Genomic DNA, 15630 nt, shown 5'->3' with positions numbered 1-15630 from the left:
ATTTATTTTTGAAACGATTAATCTAGCAAATATTTTTTCGATTAGTCAACTAATCTAACAATTCCTTTTTAATTAAGCTTTTCTATTAGCAATTATTTCCCCATTGCTCAATTATTATCAATTTACATTAAACAAATATCAATAATTTAATTTGTATTTATTAAACTTGTTAAACACTGCTCTGTTCAAGTAAAATTAATTTGTAGTGCAATCTGAAGCCAGATGTAGGCTTTCAATCTAACAACTCAATAAAGTCACTTTCAGAAGGAATACAGAAATAAAAATTTAAAGTAAACAGAGCAAGTGCAAAAAGAGTTGCCTGTATTTGCTTTTTCAACAGTAGGAGGTAAAATAATGAATAAGCTCTTGTTTATCATCCAAGCTCTTCTCCCTTTAATCTTACAGTAACAAAGTGCTATTTTAACACAACATATGAACTAAAATGTAGGAAGTAAATCTAATAATAAAACCAATTAACATTTCAAGTCACATGCAGAAGGACTCCACAAATAAAAAAACTCTTGTTTTAGTCTAAGGTGACCAGATTTTCAAGACAAAATCCGGGGACTTTTTCAGCTCAGATTCGTATTTACCTTCAAAATACGTCATGTTTTTATTTTTGTAAAACGTCCTAATATTTCAAGATAAAAAGTCCTAATATATAAAGATAGAAAGTCCCTAATAATTCAAGATTAAAAGTCAAAATATTTCAAGATAGAAAGTCCTAATATTTCAAGATAGAAAGTCCTAATATTTTGAGATAAAAAGTCCTTTCATTTCAAGATAGAAAGTCCTAATATATAAAGATAGAAAGTCCCTAATATTTCAAGATTAAAAGTCAAAATATTTCAAGATAGAAAGTCCTAATATTTCAAGATAGAAAGTCCTAATATTTCAAGATAGAAAGTCCTAATATTTCAAGATAAAAAGTCCTTTCATTTCAAGGTAGAAAGTCCTAATATTTCAAGATAGAAAGTCCTATTATTTCAAGATAATAAGTCGTAATATTTTAAGATAGAAAGTCCTAATATTTCATAATGTTGTAATGTTTACTGAACTACATTTATCTGACAGCTTTTGCTTCATTGCTTCAGGCTTGTTTCTGCAACAGCTAATTGAGTATGGGATACATTAAAAACTATTGCTACTGAAAGACTCAGATTAACATTCTGTGTCTGAAGTTATGGAAAGGATTTCCAAGGAGGTTGACCTTTTTGTTAAAGATTAAGATCCTTTTTTTAAAACATAAAAGTCCGCGAAATTTCATTCATTTCATTTCATTTACTCCATGTAAATAATCAGTGATTTTAGCACCGTAAAATACCGCTTTCTAATACATCGCTGAACTCTAAGCAGTGCTTGCTCGGGCTCTTTTGAGCTTGTGTGTATTGGGTGTGCAACTATCAGCTACGTTTGGTCACTGTTTAGTTCCTTTAATTCCAATCTGGTCTGTCAGTCCCAGTGAAAGCCGGGGACATTTCCGGGGACAGATCCAGCCAGGGACAGGTCACCAAAACCGGGGTGGTTTGGTCACCCTATTTTAGTGGCGCAACAGAAATTAGATTTGACAGATAGTCTAACTAGCTGTGTGGATTCACCCTGCAGAGATCTGAGGAGCAGTTAACCATAGTCCTCATAAATCCACCAGAGAAATCCCAAAAGTGAGTGAATGTTGAGGATGTAACGTGGCAAACCAGAGGAAACAGGTCAGCCAATGTGGCACAGGGGGCGGATCCATAGGTTCAGATTGGTTCCATGGTAAGGTTCCTCTCACCAAATAAGCCAATGAAAAGATGCCTTTTTCTACTCCAGATGGCCTGCATAACTACAAAGTGCTGCCCTTTGGAGTCCATGGAGCACCAGCTATGTTCCAAAGAATGATGGATCAGATACTCCACCCTCATCATGAGTACGCTGCAGACCTACCTAGATGATATAATAATCCATAGGACTGACTGGACCTCCCACCTTGGCCACCTGGGAATGGTCCTGGGAGCTCTACGACATGTTGGCTTGATAGCCAATCCCCAAAACGTGTCCTCTGGGCCTTGAGGAGGCAGAATAACCATCTGGCTTAAGCCAGCAACTAAGCGGTAAATTAAAACATTCCTGTGCTGGGCTATTATCCCAGTGTTTTATCCCTCACTTTGCTACCATTGCAGCCCCTACACGAGATGACAAAATAGAACCACCCACACCATGTCCTCTGGAGTGTTGAGGCGGAGGAGGCATTTACCCTTAAGGCCTTATGCACCGACAGAGTCCTGAATACACCAGACTTTGGGTGACACGTTCGTTGTTTATGCCGACGCCGTGCTTGGAGCTGTGCTATCCCAGGCCAGAGGGAGGGGAACAACATCCAGTGACGTATATCAGTCATAACTTGCAAAAACATGAAAGGAATGATTCTACAGTGGAAAAAGAGTGCCCAGCAATTAAATGGCCCCAACCAAGCTGCAGTACTGACTTATTGGCAGAAAGTTCACACTGGTAACTGACCATGCACCACTCAAATGGAAGGCAACTGCCAGGGACACTAACGCACAAATCCCACGGTGGTTCTTGAAATTGCAAAACTTTAATTTTACTGTTGTGCACAGTTCGGGTAGAGCCAACGGGAATGCAGATCAAGCCCATCATGCCCATCAAGTTATCAGGGGAAGAGCCAGCCCAAAGACTAATGAAAAATGGAGGGAGGACCAAAGGCCCAGAGAGGCAACATTGACACAGTTGTAAAGGTTTACAAAAGTCCACCTACAGAAATAATTATTCTTAAATCAATCAATTTGAAGTGTATAAAAATGAAGAAATGTTAATTTGTCCCAGCAAACACTGAGCTAACATTCCTGTCAACTAGAAATAATGCAGCAGGACGGTTCCATCACTTGATGGAAAAAAAACAAATAACCCTTCTCACAGCAAGAATATGGCTAATATGAAAACAATGTCAGGCTAAATGCATTGCTAGATAACTGTCCCTGATTGAACACTTTAGATATTCCAGTGGAAGATGTGTAGATCTCAGCTGTTACCTTGCGAAGCAAAGGCACATCCTGCTTGAAGAAGGCAATGTGGAAGAGCACTGCAAAGTTGTTGAAGAAGGTGAACTGGGGGGAGAGAGATAAGAGCCTGGTTAAAAAGCCTGCTGGGTAGGATGTAAGAGCTAATAGGAGAGTAGATGAGAGGAACTAACCACCAAGACTTTGGCTGTCAGATGGTTCTCGAAGGCAGACTCCTCTCTGTGGTTCTCTAAAAGGACATATAGGGGAAATGGTTGGCTAATCATAAACGTTATGAACAATACTATTGGCTGAATGACTATCTTCAATTCTTTTTTTGCTCTCTATAAAGTGTAAAAATGTTTGGTATACCTATGCACTGTACATCTTGTATATAAGACAAATAGTATTGCCACTTTATTCAAAAGTTCTTTATTCTCCAAATGGCATCCCCTCCATTTAACTCACCATATTCAGTCAGAGACTGGGCCACCATCCTGTAAACATTTGCTAGCATATTGGTATAGACGATGTGAAGCACTGAGGGTATGTAGAGCAAAGTCAGAGACAGCAGGGACTCCCAGTCTTTGTGTAGCCGTTGCACCTGGGCCTCCCCCCAGTAGAAGCAAAGCATTCCCAGTACCACCAACCCTGCAGAGACGTAACAGGGCAGGAGACATGATGAGGACGGAGGTTTAGCTTGGAAGAGTGTTTGCAATTTTGAAGAGCAGAGCATTTAAGTATTTTCACTTAATTCAAACACTTTCTCGATTGCTTTTAGAAAATGTCCCTTATACTTCTTATACTCATAAATCCACTATCATGATAATATCATGATACCTTTCAGATCAGTGGGGTGCACCGATGAGTTCATTCAGTTCACATTTAAAATCTAAGTTGTACCTAGAAACAGCCCCACCACTGGCACTGACACCAGTGCCATGCGCAGGTCCCTCCGCCATTCAGGAAAGAGCGGCTCCATACGACCTGTCACTGGGTTGACCCCAATGTCGCCGTGGAAACCAGGTTGAGGCTCTGCGAAGCGGTCAGCCAGTGTCAGCGTCCCCCAGCGGTAGGACAGGGTGGAGCTCCGACGCTTCCACAGCTCAATAAACACCGTGGACCAAAGCATGCTAAAGATCGCCTGGATCATGTGACCGGTGACAGCTGGTGCTGAGTCATCTTCAGCACTTGTCAGCACTGGCTCAATCATCTCCTTTTCAACCTCAGCTGTGACAGGTAAGAAAAACTTTTTGTCCAGTTAGTTGGTTTTTCAATTCACAGATGCACTCGAGTTAAAATACATCATCAATAAGCATGAATTACATTGTGGGGCTGAGCATCCCATCCTCAATAAATAGATCACAAATGAGAGACTGAGCTGTATTCATCAGTGAGCAGCCCTCTGTTGAGAAGAAGCTGGATTAACTCAAATTGATATTTTTAGCCCCGTAGTGATATGACATAAGGTCTAACGTTCCAGCGCTCTAATTACGAGTAATGAAAAGTGTCTCACTGTGTGTTTTTCTGACAAGCGGAAGCCAATGCAGAAATGCAAAACAACTGCAGTTCAATCAAATGCCCCTAATGTTCAAAAGTTCTTAAGGTTTCAATGTTGCTTTGTGCATTGCTTTTAAACCATCTGAACCTGTTTAATGAATCCTGAATCCTGAATCCTGAGACCTGAATCCGGAATCCGGAATCCTGACGGGAATCTTTGCATGCCTGCACCTTTTTCCTGCCTTGTTCCTGTTTACCCAAGGACTCTGTTACTTCTGTTTGGCTATTTTTCTATCCATGCCAATGAGCTAATCTATTTTCATTTTATCAATAAAGCCCTGAACAGTTCTTGTCTGCCTAGTCTGTCTGTATTCCCGAGTTCGGTCCAATTCCTTGCCACCTTGCACTCACCCCCGTGACAATATATCGGCATACTATAGGCATGTAACATGCTTTAACATGCTGACACTTCAAAAAAGTCGTTTTTACCGTGTTACCACCCTCAGGGCAAGCTTTACAGATTAGTGAGCAAAACATTGTTTTCTCCAGGAGTAGTAAAAGATAAGTATGGAAGCAAAAACAGCCGGTCTGCAATCTTTTCAATTTATCAATATTATCAAGATCATAAGTTAATTACCATTACCATGACAACAATTTTGTTGAAGATCCCATTACATGTTTTTTTTGGGATGCTTTCATATAGGCCTTAGTGGTTCCCTGATACTGTATATGAAGTCTCTGTCCCGAAGTTCAGCCTTTGTGCAGAATTACAGCCAGTAGAGCCAGTCCCACAATGAGCTCTCCTTAGGATGTGCCATTTCTGTGTCTGTAGCTATTGAGGAGAAGAGTGGGTGGGTGGGGGTGGGGGGGAATCTGAGCTTTCATTTTCTGAAAGGCAGAGCAAGATACCCTGGGCTCGGTTTACACCTAGCCATTTTTTGGGCACTGGGGGACCATAGGCAGGCTGGGGGAATGCATAATAATGTTTTTTTTTTTTAAACTACTGAAATTTTCATGCCGTGGGACCTTTAAAGTTTTCTGTTGATACGGAAAAATTATCTTAAAAACAAGATAATTAGCTTGTGATCTAGTTTTTCAGATAACAGGATTAAATAAAATAAATATTACAAAAACTATCCTTGGCTTCCATTGATAAGATTAGCAAGGCAGACTTTTAGTATTGTTGCAATCCTCTGTTATCCCTATTATCTTTTGGTGTAAAGCGTCACACACTTGCCAGTGAAAATGAGCGTCATAGTACTGAGTCTTTTCAAGCTGAATCAGCTGCTTTACTTTACATAGTTAGATACCACATTGTCCGCTGCTGTTCATTCATTCAAACAGTTTTTTTTCTGTTATGTTCTGTAAAATTTGGATTTTTTAACACAGGAGTCCATGGGTCTTGATTCACATTGAGGAACTGCAGTTTAGCTCGAATGCAATTTTTCTGTTGCATGACAAAAACATTGAATTGAATGTACAAATGGTCCACCAAAACAAGCTCCTTCTAAAGGCTATTTTGCAGAGGCACAGTTACTACTTCCAGCGCTTAGAGCCGCCCACGATTGATTGTGATTGGTTTAAAGAAATGCCAGTAAAGCAGAGCTATTTTTTTTCCCATCACGGAATGCTATGTGGACTAGCCAGACCCTCCTCCGCAGCGCTGTCGAGTAAGGTCATGCAACGCGAGACTACTGCTTTAATAACACACACATGATCATTGTCAGCATCTTACTGAGATATTACTTATAACTTAAATAAGTATTTTACTTGACAAAAGAAGGATTAACATTACCTCTTGTGATATTTATGTTCGTTACAGTAAAATTGTAAAATATATTTTTCATCTGTGAAATGTAATTCCATGTTATTACAAGCTTTAATATTTAAATACGTTTGTGATTGACAAACTCTAGTTGCTTGCAAAACCTGGATAATAATACATATTCTAATTGTAAGAGTGCTAAATATCTAAATCATAAATGCCATACAAGAACAAACATAAAAGATAAATCCACACACCCACCTGAGAAGAATGTAATGGACAGGCCCAGTATTGCTGGTGGGAGCAGAGACCAGGTGTAGAAATCAAGGAAGCTGAAGTAGAAAGCCACAGGGGTTCCAAAATACCCATTGACTGAATCTGGACAAAGCAGCAGGTGACTGGTGTAAGTGCATACATGGTTCATTGTCATACAGGCAGGAAACAGAAACCGTCAATAGAACAGCCTTCTATTGTGAATTCTACGTGTGTCACCCACCTAGCGGCTGAGCCAATTGATTCCCAGAGTACCAAGCTTTACTGAGATCCCTCAGTTTGGTTGGGTTGTGGAGGGGAAACGTGTCCATAATAACACCAGCTGACACAAGCTTGCGCCCTAAACAACACTCACAAATAGCGTGATATGGAAACATGGGTGAAAGAGGGACAGTAGCAACAACTAATCCACACTAACACAGTTACACACATACAGTATACGGTACATCACACACACTGAGGCTGATGCTGACTGAAGCAATTTTGTGATCGAGTGTGAGAAGACAGGAATGACAAGACACAGCTGAGGTCAGCAAAAAATAGCTACACATAGTACATCTGGATACTGGCTGAATGTGGAGACAGCAGTTAAATAATATTTACAACATTGCTGTCATAATGGCCAAAAAACTCAATCCTGATTGATGAGTAGATTGTTCCCAACACATTATATAAACTGATTGGGAGGCTACAATGTAATGAGATGAGTGCATTATAAAGAAAGTCTTAACAAATGACGATCTTGTTGTTTTTTGTGTATTTGCATCTTTGTCTGGAAGCATTCATTAAAATATTCAAATTACACTAAGTCATGAATTGAAAACACAGAATTCCGCCCCCTTACTGGTTTATTGTCATTACATTACTCCATAAATAAAGTATTTATCGCGACGGAAATTTGTGTACATCCTGTCTTCCTATAAAGTTTTCAACACACATTGAAATAACTCACAGATGTTGGCACGATGTTGCAGTGTGTAGCTGTCAGACAGGCCGGGTATTTTCATCTCTTTCTGCGCACGCATTCCTTCCAACTGATACCTCACTATGTACTGCCTCTCCGCCAGGGTAAGGAACACCTCCATGTTGTCTGTCACACACATGGAAAGACACAGATACATAAATATAGCTAGTGATGCTTGGAAACAAACACACACCAGAATGAAAAATACAGTTTTAAATGGAACAAGACTTAGAGTTTAGAGCCATGCTGTGCGTATGCAGATGTTTAGTGTGTATAAATGCTAACATGTTACTAAGCCCTGCTGCACCCTCTAACGCCCTGCACTGCCCTGCTATGCCAATAACTACTACAACTACTATTTCTAGTCATTGTTCCATTATCTTTATTGTGACTATAAATGCCACTGTTCATCACACCCCCAACTGGCACTGTCCTACCAAGAGCCTGGGTCTGTCCAAAGAAAAGGAAGATTTCTTCACCACTTGAGATTCTGCCTAAAAGGGAGTTTTTTCTCTCCACTGTCACAATAAATGTATGCTCTTGGGGGAATTACTGGAATTTTTGGGTCTTTGTAAATTATAGTGTGTGGCCTATACCTACTCTATCTGTAAAGTGTCTTGAGATAACTCTTGTTATGATTTGATACTATTAATTTAATTTAATTGAATTGAATTTTTGGATCACCCAAGTTTAGCATGGTTTCATGCTAAAATTGGCTAATAAGCACTAAACACAAAGTGCCGTGGCTGAGCCTCATTAGTTTAGCAGGTTGTTTTTTTTGTCATGAACTAAATTACTGGACAAATTAGGATTCTGACCACTGATGGCACTAGAGGAAAGGTCAGGGGATCAACAAAGTAAGAAGTAAAAAACATTAGTCCAATAGTTGTTAGTAGTGTACCCACACATTGGTAGAGTGGCTAACGTGGCTTATTTTATTTTTTTAGGAGGGTTTTTTCTTCTTTTTTTAACTCTGTAAAGGGTCTTTTGCTGTCTAAAAAATAAAATGTATTATTATTATTAATATTATTATTAGTATTATTTAAAAGTAAACTGCCACATGTGTGTTAAAGTGTAGGCTAACAAAGCTTGCATACCACAGTATGCAAAGAATACCAATTCACACAGTCCTATCCACTGATTTTAAGTCCAACCACCTCTTACAACATAAAAATCTATGATGAGGACATGCCCACACAAAGTACATCTTGTTACAAATGAGAAGGACCATAGAGAGAGAGAGAGGTTTAGCATGTCTGGGGTTCCGGGGGGCACTCAAGGCTAACAGGTACGATGGGATGATGGATTGATGCTTAAATGGAGAATACACATTGTTCATACTTTATACTGATTGAGCAGCAGCTTCTTGTGGAAATATAATAACGTGAAACACATTATTTGTCAAAAAGAAACGCGGCCGCTGTAAGGAAACAGTGAGAGAAAGCGTGGCAGGATGAATAAATCATCGCTGTTTGCCTGGTCAGGAGCAGGTTAGCTGTAGAGAATAAATCTCCATGGTAACTTGGGTGCCTCTGCTATTGTGAAACAGAGTCAAGGCTAAATTGAGCCAGTTTAACAGGAATATCCCGGTTTAATCCCTTATCTTGGTTTTGTGCAATAGGAGAAAATACTGGCGTTAGCATTGTTTCAGAGAAGATAGTATTTCAACTTTGCATGTTTCCTTAAAATCTGATGACATATTGTGGTCATTTTTTGATTTGATACAGTAAATATATTACATATTGGACCTTAAAACAACCCAAATCTACTCCCTCTCTCTTTATTGTTTTCAACATAGAAAGCTGTACAGTTGTACCTGAATCTTTAAAGTTGTCTCTGTCATTGTAGGAAAAGGCTTCCATGTCTTTGTTGCGGTAAGTCTTACATAGACCCAAATCTTCAGTGGCTTTAAGTAAAGTACAGCGTGGGGCAGAGACCACAATGAGGTCACCACTGGCGTCCTCGCCTGGGTGGGCCAGTAATGCAGCACCTGGGGTGGAAAGAGTTGCAAAAGGAGTATTGAAACTCTCATTTTTTGTCATTTGTAGACAGACTTAACATGGTAACATATCCTGAAGTGAGCTGATCACATTCCTTCCTAAGAAGACTCTGAGCCTTCGGAGTGTTTATCTGATGAGCAGGTGGCCCCTTGTAAGGCAGCCCCGGCCACAGTGTATGAATGTGTGTGAATGGTGAATGTTTCCTGTATGATGTAAAAGCGCTTTGAGTAGTTGTTAAGACTAGAAAAGTGCTATATAAACACAGCACATTTACATTTAAAATAATGTGAGTGTCATCAGCAAAGAAGTGATGATGAAAAAGAGCCCAAAGCTCATCACTTGCTAATCACTACACATTTGAACACTTACCGCCATCTTTCTGAGGAGCTCCAATCAATCTGACGAGCCACCTTTTCGTCTCAGGGCGAACTTTCTCTCCTAGCTTTACCAGAACCAACGGCTCGACCCGCTCCGATACACAACAGGGGCAATTAACTTTAGTCCAGCTTGGTCCAATAGTGGTAACACTGAGTTTGCTCAGGGCCTTCCCTGCTGAAGTCTTACCCTCTGCCTCCGGCTGCTGGGCTGTTTCACTGCTGCCGCCACCGCCACCTTCATTGCCACCCGCCTTACTCATGCTGAGACTGAGAAGAAATGTTAACAAAACAGTTATAGTTTGTGGTTCCTGTGAGAGCTATTTTCATCTGTTTCGGGTGTAGGAAACAAATTGTCTACTGGTGTCACTAGTGTGCTTTTGTCCATTTAGGTAGGACATTTTCAACAGGTAACAGGGTGCTGTGAATCGGAGGAGCACAAATAGTTTTTCACCTTATCAAATCTTTGCTCACTGCAATCATCTCATGTGGATGTTTGTTGATAGAGATTAGTGACACGTGGATTCTTGCATGTTTATTTGAAGACCATAGTGATCAACAAATGTCTAACAAAATGCAACAATGACTCATAGTCCTGGGCCCTGAGACTCAAGGGGGGGCCCTGACGCTAAATAAAAATTTTACTTTCATAATGCAACGCAGAGAATTCATTCACGGGATGATAAGTAGTGGTGGGCTGATCGATATAAATAATGTACAGTATAATAATCAATAACACTGATACCAACGTTGGTACAGATATTACTGATACCGCTAGAAGAATGGCTGAGAGGAAGTGGAGCACTGTGTGACTAAAAATTAAACGATGGAAAGCTGCATGATTTGTAAAAAGGCTGTAAGATACAGTGCTAACACAACAAATTTATAAAAATATATGAAAATTCTGACCTGGGTTTTAACCTATTAATAATCCGATCTATTAAAATTCACAAAAACACTTAAAGGTCATGAAAATTCATTCAGATCCAGAGAATGTCTCATAAGGGTAGACCTTCTACTGTCGGGAAAACTTCCGGCATCTGAACTGGTTGCAGTTCCACTCTGGATCGATATGAGGGCGCTTACGAGCAAGAGCAGAATGAATGAAGGGCTATGGAGCTAAACCCCTGAAAATCCACTTTTCTCTGGATTTTTTGTCTAGTAATTTGAATATTGCATTTGAAAGGGGAGGCAAAGAAAAAACACACCAATGGGTGTTAGATTTTTTTTAAGTCACTTTTTTGTTCTACAAATCCTTTTAAACTGTCAACATATCGTACGTCCAGTGATATTGCTTTACGGCAAGCTCTGAGTCACTTCCTTTTTTCTTTCAAGGGATCAACAACACTGCTGACAGGTCAGGAAATCAAACTACTATTCATTCAACTTCCAACATATAATCCATGTTGAACTTGCAAAACTGACAATCAGGCAAAAGAGACAAATTTAGCCACCTAGCTCCATAGACTCCCATTTATTTTGTACCCACCCCCAGTGGAGCTCTGGTGGAACTGCAACCAAATTTAGTACAATGAGGCTTAATAGGGACTGGATAGGCTCTCCATAGACCGACTCCAGTATCGCACACCAATAATGATTAGAGCCACCGCTTGTCAACAGTCAAACCAGGCAACTGTTTTGGGCCCCCGGCCCAGCAATGACTTAAAATGTGGCAACCACTACAGACTCCAACCCCTCTTCCCCTTACACAAATTACTTTTTGCAATGACGTCTCAGTCGGAAACCTCCCCACGTTTTATTCCACTTTGTCTAAACGGCAAAGTGGGGAGGCCATGTTCACCGCTGTTTGGCGCTGGCTGGTGAACATGGTTGGTGCATAGGCCTTGCTTGATACATGTGGCCCTTTTTGTGGATATACTGATTGCTGTGGATTACTTTATTTTTGTGTCGTAAGATTACGTCAAAATACGGATCTATTTTCTTAACGTTTTTTTTTTTATTTTATGGTGTGATTGCACTTTGTTTCTGTGTTTGGAAAGGCATCTCAACAGTAGGTCAAACACTGATTGTTTGCTGTCACATTTTAGATGAATTTAAGTCATTCCGCCACCGTCCGCTGCGATTGGATTTCATGAGGGCGAATTGTTAAATTTTTACAATGTAAATTTAAAATCTGCTTTAATAAAACCAAAGTTTATTTAGCATGTTTGTTTCGTCTATATGTGCTCATGCTGTGTTCCCCAAGCTGCTACAATGAGTAGTTATTGTTTAATTTTTTTGCCCACCCTGGCTCCAAGGTCAGACCCAGCCTATGCAGACAACATGCCAGGAGGTTACAGTTTCTTTAACCAGACATGCCTATATCAGAGGGGAGCTGATGACAACTCTTGGCGTGGGACTAACGGATCCTGCAATGTGGGGAAATATATCCAGTGACAAAGTAGAACAAACTTTCTCATTGAAAGAGGGGACTCTTCGTTTCACAATCGAGGGTTCAGCAAGAGACTGAGGAATAGGTGGTTGATTTTGCTTGTTTAATAATGACATGTTTTGCCTAATTGACAAGCAGCACCACGAGAATGGTTGTTACATTTATTATCAACCTTGATAAATTGTTGGTAGGATATTTGTTTTCCCACGTTTTCCAAATCGTAATCCACCATGCTTAATGTATTGATTTGTATACATATCTGTACCCTATTAGATGTGTGTGTGTGTGTGTGTTTCCCTGTGATGTGCTGTAAACAGTGTTTCCAACTCTTTTCCATTGAAAGTAGCTGGCACCACCTCCAAAAGTTGCTAAAAGTAGATACTCATTTGTCTGTGTTCACCACAGTAGACATTCTGACTAATTAATAACTAGAGAACAAGAAATATTAGACAACAAAAGTTAACCAAAGAAAAGGCATGCGGTGTTATGCATTTCTCTCGTCCATTCTGATGCTTTTGAACAATACGTTTTTTGAACAATAACAAATATGACATTACGTTATTTATTATTCACCATAAGGTCACTTTAAATAATTAACGATAATGTCAAACAGTTCATGGCATAAGCGATCTGTGGGATTAAGCGACTACTGTAGCGAGGCAAACAATAGCCATGTTAGCCCATGTTAGCTCTAATACTTTGGGTTCATCTGCAAGCATATATGAATTTACTTAACTGTTTGTCACTGGCATTATCGTCATGCCAATCTGTCAGTCCACCACTTTGGTCCACATTGAAATATCTCAATGGCTATTTTTTTTCTATACATGTTCCCCAGAGGATGAATCCTGGTGACGAAAAGCTTGTTCTCTCTGTGTCTTTCTATCCCGAGCTGTATGATATGTCAGACAGAAACTATCACAGCAATGACAGAAAAGGCCATACGTAGAATTTGATCAGCTCAATATCCAATGTTGCTGGTGACTGTTTTCATCAGCATACGCTCTATAAGCTTTTTGCTGTTTGTAGTTACCCTTCTGTAAATATAGCTTTAACTCCCTGACTAATGTCAGTGAAGCACTTGTATAAAGAGCTCCACAGCACTCTGTTCTACCAGAGAAAAATGGACATGCCCCAATAAAGGATTTCCAAGTTCCAGTTACAGGTAACATAAAACCTTCTTGACATCATTCCGCATTGCCATTGTGAGCATGCTAGCATGCGGATGCTAGTTTCACTGTCATAACTTGGCTTTAATGCTTTTACGAGCAGACTAAAAGTCATGAAGCATTGAAGAAACACTTTTGTTAGAATGTATCCACCTGTTTAAAGACCTGTTAGTGTGCCACAAACCACTATGAACCTTTGTAACCTTTTTTCTGACATGAAAACTGACTTTTTTAATTCATTATTGACACATTTGATTGCAGTCATAGCATGACAGTTTTTTATTTTTCATCTCTGCATTTGCATCAGCAGCTATTACAATACATTCAACTGGTTATGGAGCTCTTAGATTTGCATGTAAGATGCAGGAATTTTAAATATCATTTTCCAGTAATCTGCATACTGTACTTTGTCATTCACACTCTTGTTGTTATTTTAGTTACTTGCTAAAGAGTGCAGCAAGTAACTGAAATAACAGCAATAGTGCTAATTAGTTATGAATCTACATGAAGTGTTTTAGTTTCTCTAGAGGAAACTGTCTGTGTTTTTCAGCACTAACCGCCTGAAAAGAACTTCCTCTGTTTTGACTGGGGTGCAACTGGGCTTGAAGATACACTGACATACAGACAAACACGTGGAAGACAGGATAAGACTGACAGACACAGGAATACAGAACTAAAGGTTAAACAGTCCCTCCAATTATGATTGAGATACGTTCTAACAGACGGAAGCAAGAGAGAGAGATAGAGAGAGAGAGAGAGAGAGAGAGAGAGAGAGAGAGAAACATGGCGAAAGAGGATGAGTCAGAAAATAAAACACCTTCTGAGCGTTGATGATGAGGTTTTGGTCTATGGTACTACAGCAGGCCCACACCCCTTAAAACTCCTGTTTGAACACACAAACACACAAACACACACACACACACACACACACACAAACATAAAGACAGCAACAGCTATTTTTTTGAAAAAGACAATTTCTCTTTGCAAACACTTACCCTTGGCCTCAGTGTGTGGTTCCTCCCAGCTTTGTGTATGTGTATATTAGTGTGTATATGTGTGTGTGCATATAGCAGGAATGCGGAGGAACTTCTAGAGACTGCAGGGTGTGGAGGGTTGTTTGGTTTATATCCAGGCTCCTCCCTCCTGCCTGCTCTCTGCTTTACCGTTGCTGCAGCCCAGGGTCCTACTGCTCCACCCGCCTCTGCTACTCTGAGTAAAAAAAACACACAGACACACACCCTACGCTAAAGATGCTCCAGGGCAACTACACTTTGGTTTGACAATATAACAATCTGCTGCTTTAAAAAAATGTCAGGTAGATTAGATTAGAAAGAAAGTCCAATATTTGACATTTGGACAAATTACCCTGTATCACCTACTGAAACATCATGTTCCAGGGTTAAAGGATTGTGTGAACTTGTTCCAATCTGTCGTCCGCAGAACATTTATGACACAAGGGAAAAACACCTAATCACTGGCAAAAAAAGAAGGCTAAAGTGCACAAGCCTTAGTGTAGTTTGGAGGGGACCACGGATCCGAAACAAAATTGAAATTGTTGCATTCTGTTTCCATTTTAAAAGAAACGTCTGAAGGTCAAATTGAGTATAACATATGATTGTTGAATATTCTTCAAGTTATATTTGTACTAAGATCATCTGTATTTTGTGGTATTTGTCTGTGTTGTGTCTATTGTAAATTGAGTTTTTAGTGTCTGTATATTCTTTGTTAGTAGCTTATTTGGGCTTCCCCATTTCACGTGGCCTGTATACAGTATTAACGCTTAGATCATGCCAAAAAGATCAAGACCCTATCCAACCCTGTGCACGTTGTGCCCAACACATTAACTGTAAACCCAACAGCTTTTCAATACGTGGGCCGTATAACTAAAGTTCTCAACTACAATTCCGAGTTGTTTGAACTACAAAAATCTGTTTACAATTATTTTCATGCAACAAGGACAAAGTATGTTAACTGCATTGTTGGTTTATTCAGAATGGAATGAATTGCAAATGGAGCCAAATGAAGAAACGTAAAAAAAAAAGAGAGACGATATCTGGGGAGACATAGCTTTCTCCCCACCCAATTAAATTAACAAAGTAATGATTATAAAAACACAAATGCTTAATCAATACCATACAGCATTTCTCATAGACATGCACCGTCTCATTCGGTTGGTAACAAGACCTTTATTTGA

At 39.7% G+C, this 15630-nt stretch overlaps 1 protein-coding gene across 2 annotated transcripts in view; it reads right to left on the bottom strand.

Annotated features, from left to right (window-relative positions):
• The window catches only part of ano10b (anoctamin 10b), a 17280-nt gene extending 2650 nt beyond the window's left edge, over positions 1 to 14630 (bottom strand). The window contains exons 1-11 of one of the 2 annotated variants that reach the window (XM_034879021.1): positions 14432 to 14584; positions 14254 to 14319; positions 9871 to 10145; positions 9318 to 9491; positions 7490 to 7627; positions 6761 to 6877; positions 6526 to 6642; positions 3903 to 4229; positions 3468 to 3650; positions 3194 to 3249; positions 3033 to 3107 (exon numbers count right to left, since the gene is read on the bottom strand). In XM_034879021.1, coding sequence (XP_034734912.1) covers positions 3033 to 3107; positions 3194 to 3249; positions 3468 to 3650; positions 3903 to 4229; positions 6526 to 6642; positions 6761 to 6877; positions 7490 to 7627; positions 9318 to 9491; positions 9871 to 10138 — 1455 coding nt within the window. In that variant the 5' untranslated portion in view covers positions 10139 to 10145; positions 14254 to 14319; positions 14432 to 14584. Of the gene's footprint in view, positions 1 to 3032; positions 3108 to 3193; positions 3250 to 3467; positions 3651 to 3902; positions 4230 to 6525; positions 6643 to 6760; positions 6878 to 7489; positions 7628 to 9317; positions 9492 to 9870; positions 10146 to 14253; positions 14320 to 14431 lie in introns of both variants that reach the window. The other variant, XM_034879022.1, reaches the window with a different exon arrangement.
• Between the last annotated feature and the right edge of the window lie 1000 nt (positions 14631 to 15630).

This window comes from Etheostoma cragini, chromosome 8 (genome assembly GCF_013103735.1).
Source record: "Etheostoma cragini isolate CJK2018 chromosome 8, CSU_Ecrag_1.0, whole genome shotgun sequence".
NCBI lineage: Eukaryota > Metazoa > Chordata > Actinopteri > Perciformes > Percidae > Etheostoma > Etheostoma cragini.
The sequence above is the reverse complement of the archived record's forward strand: the minus strand, read 5'-3'. Positions and strand labels throughout refer to the sequence as shown.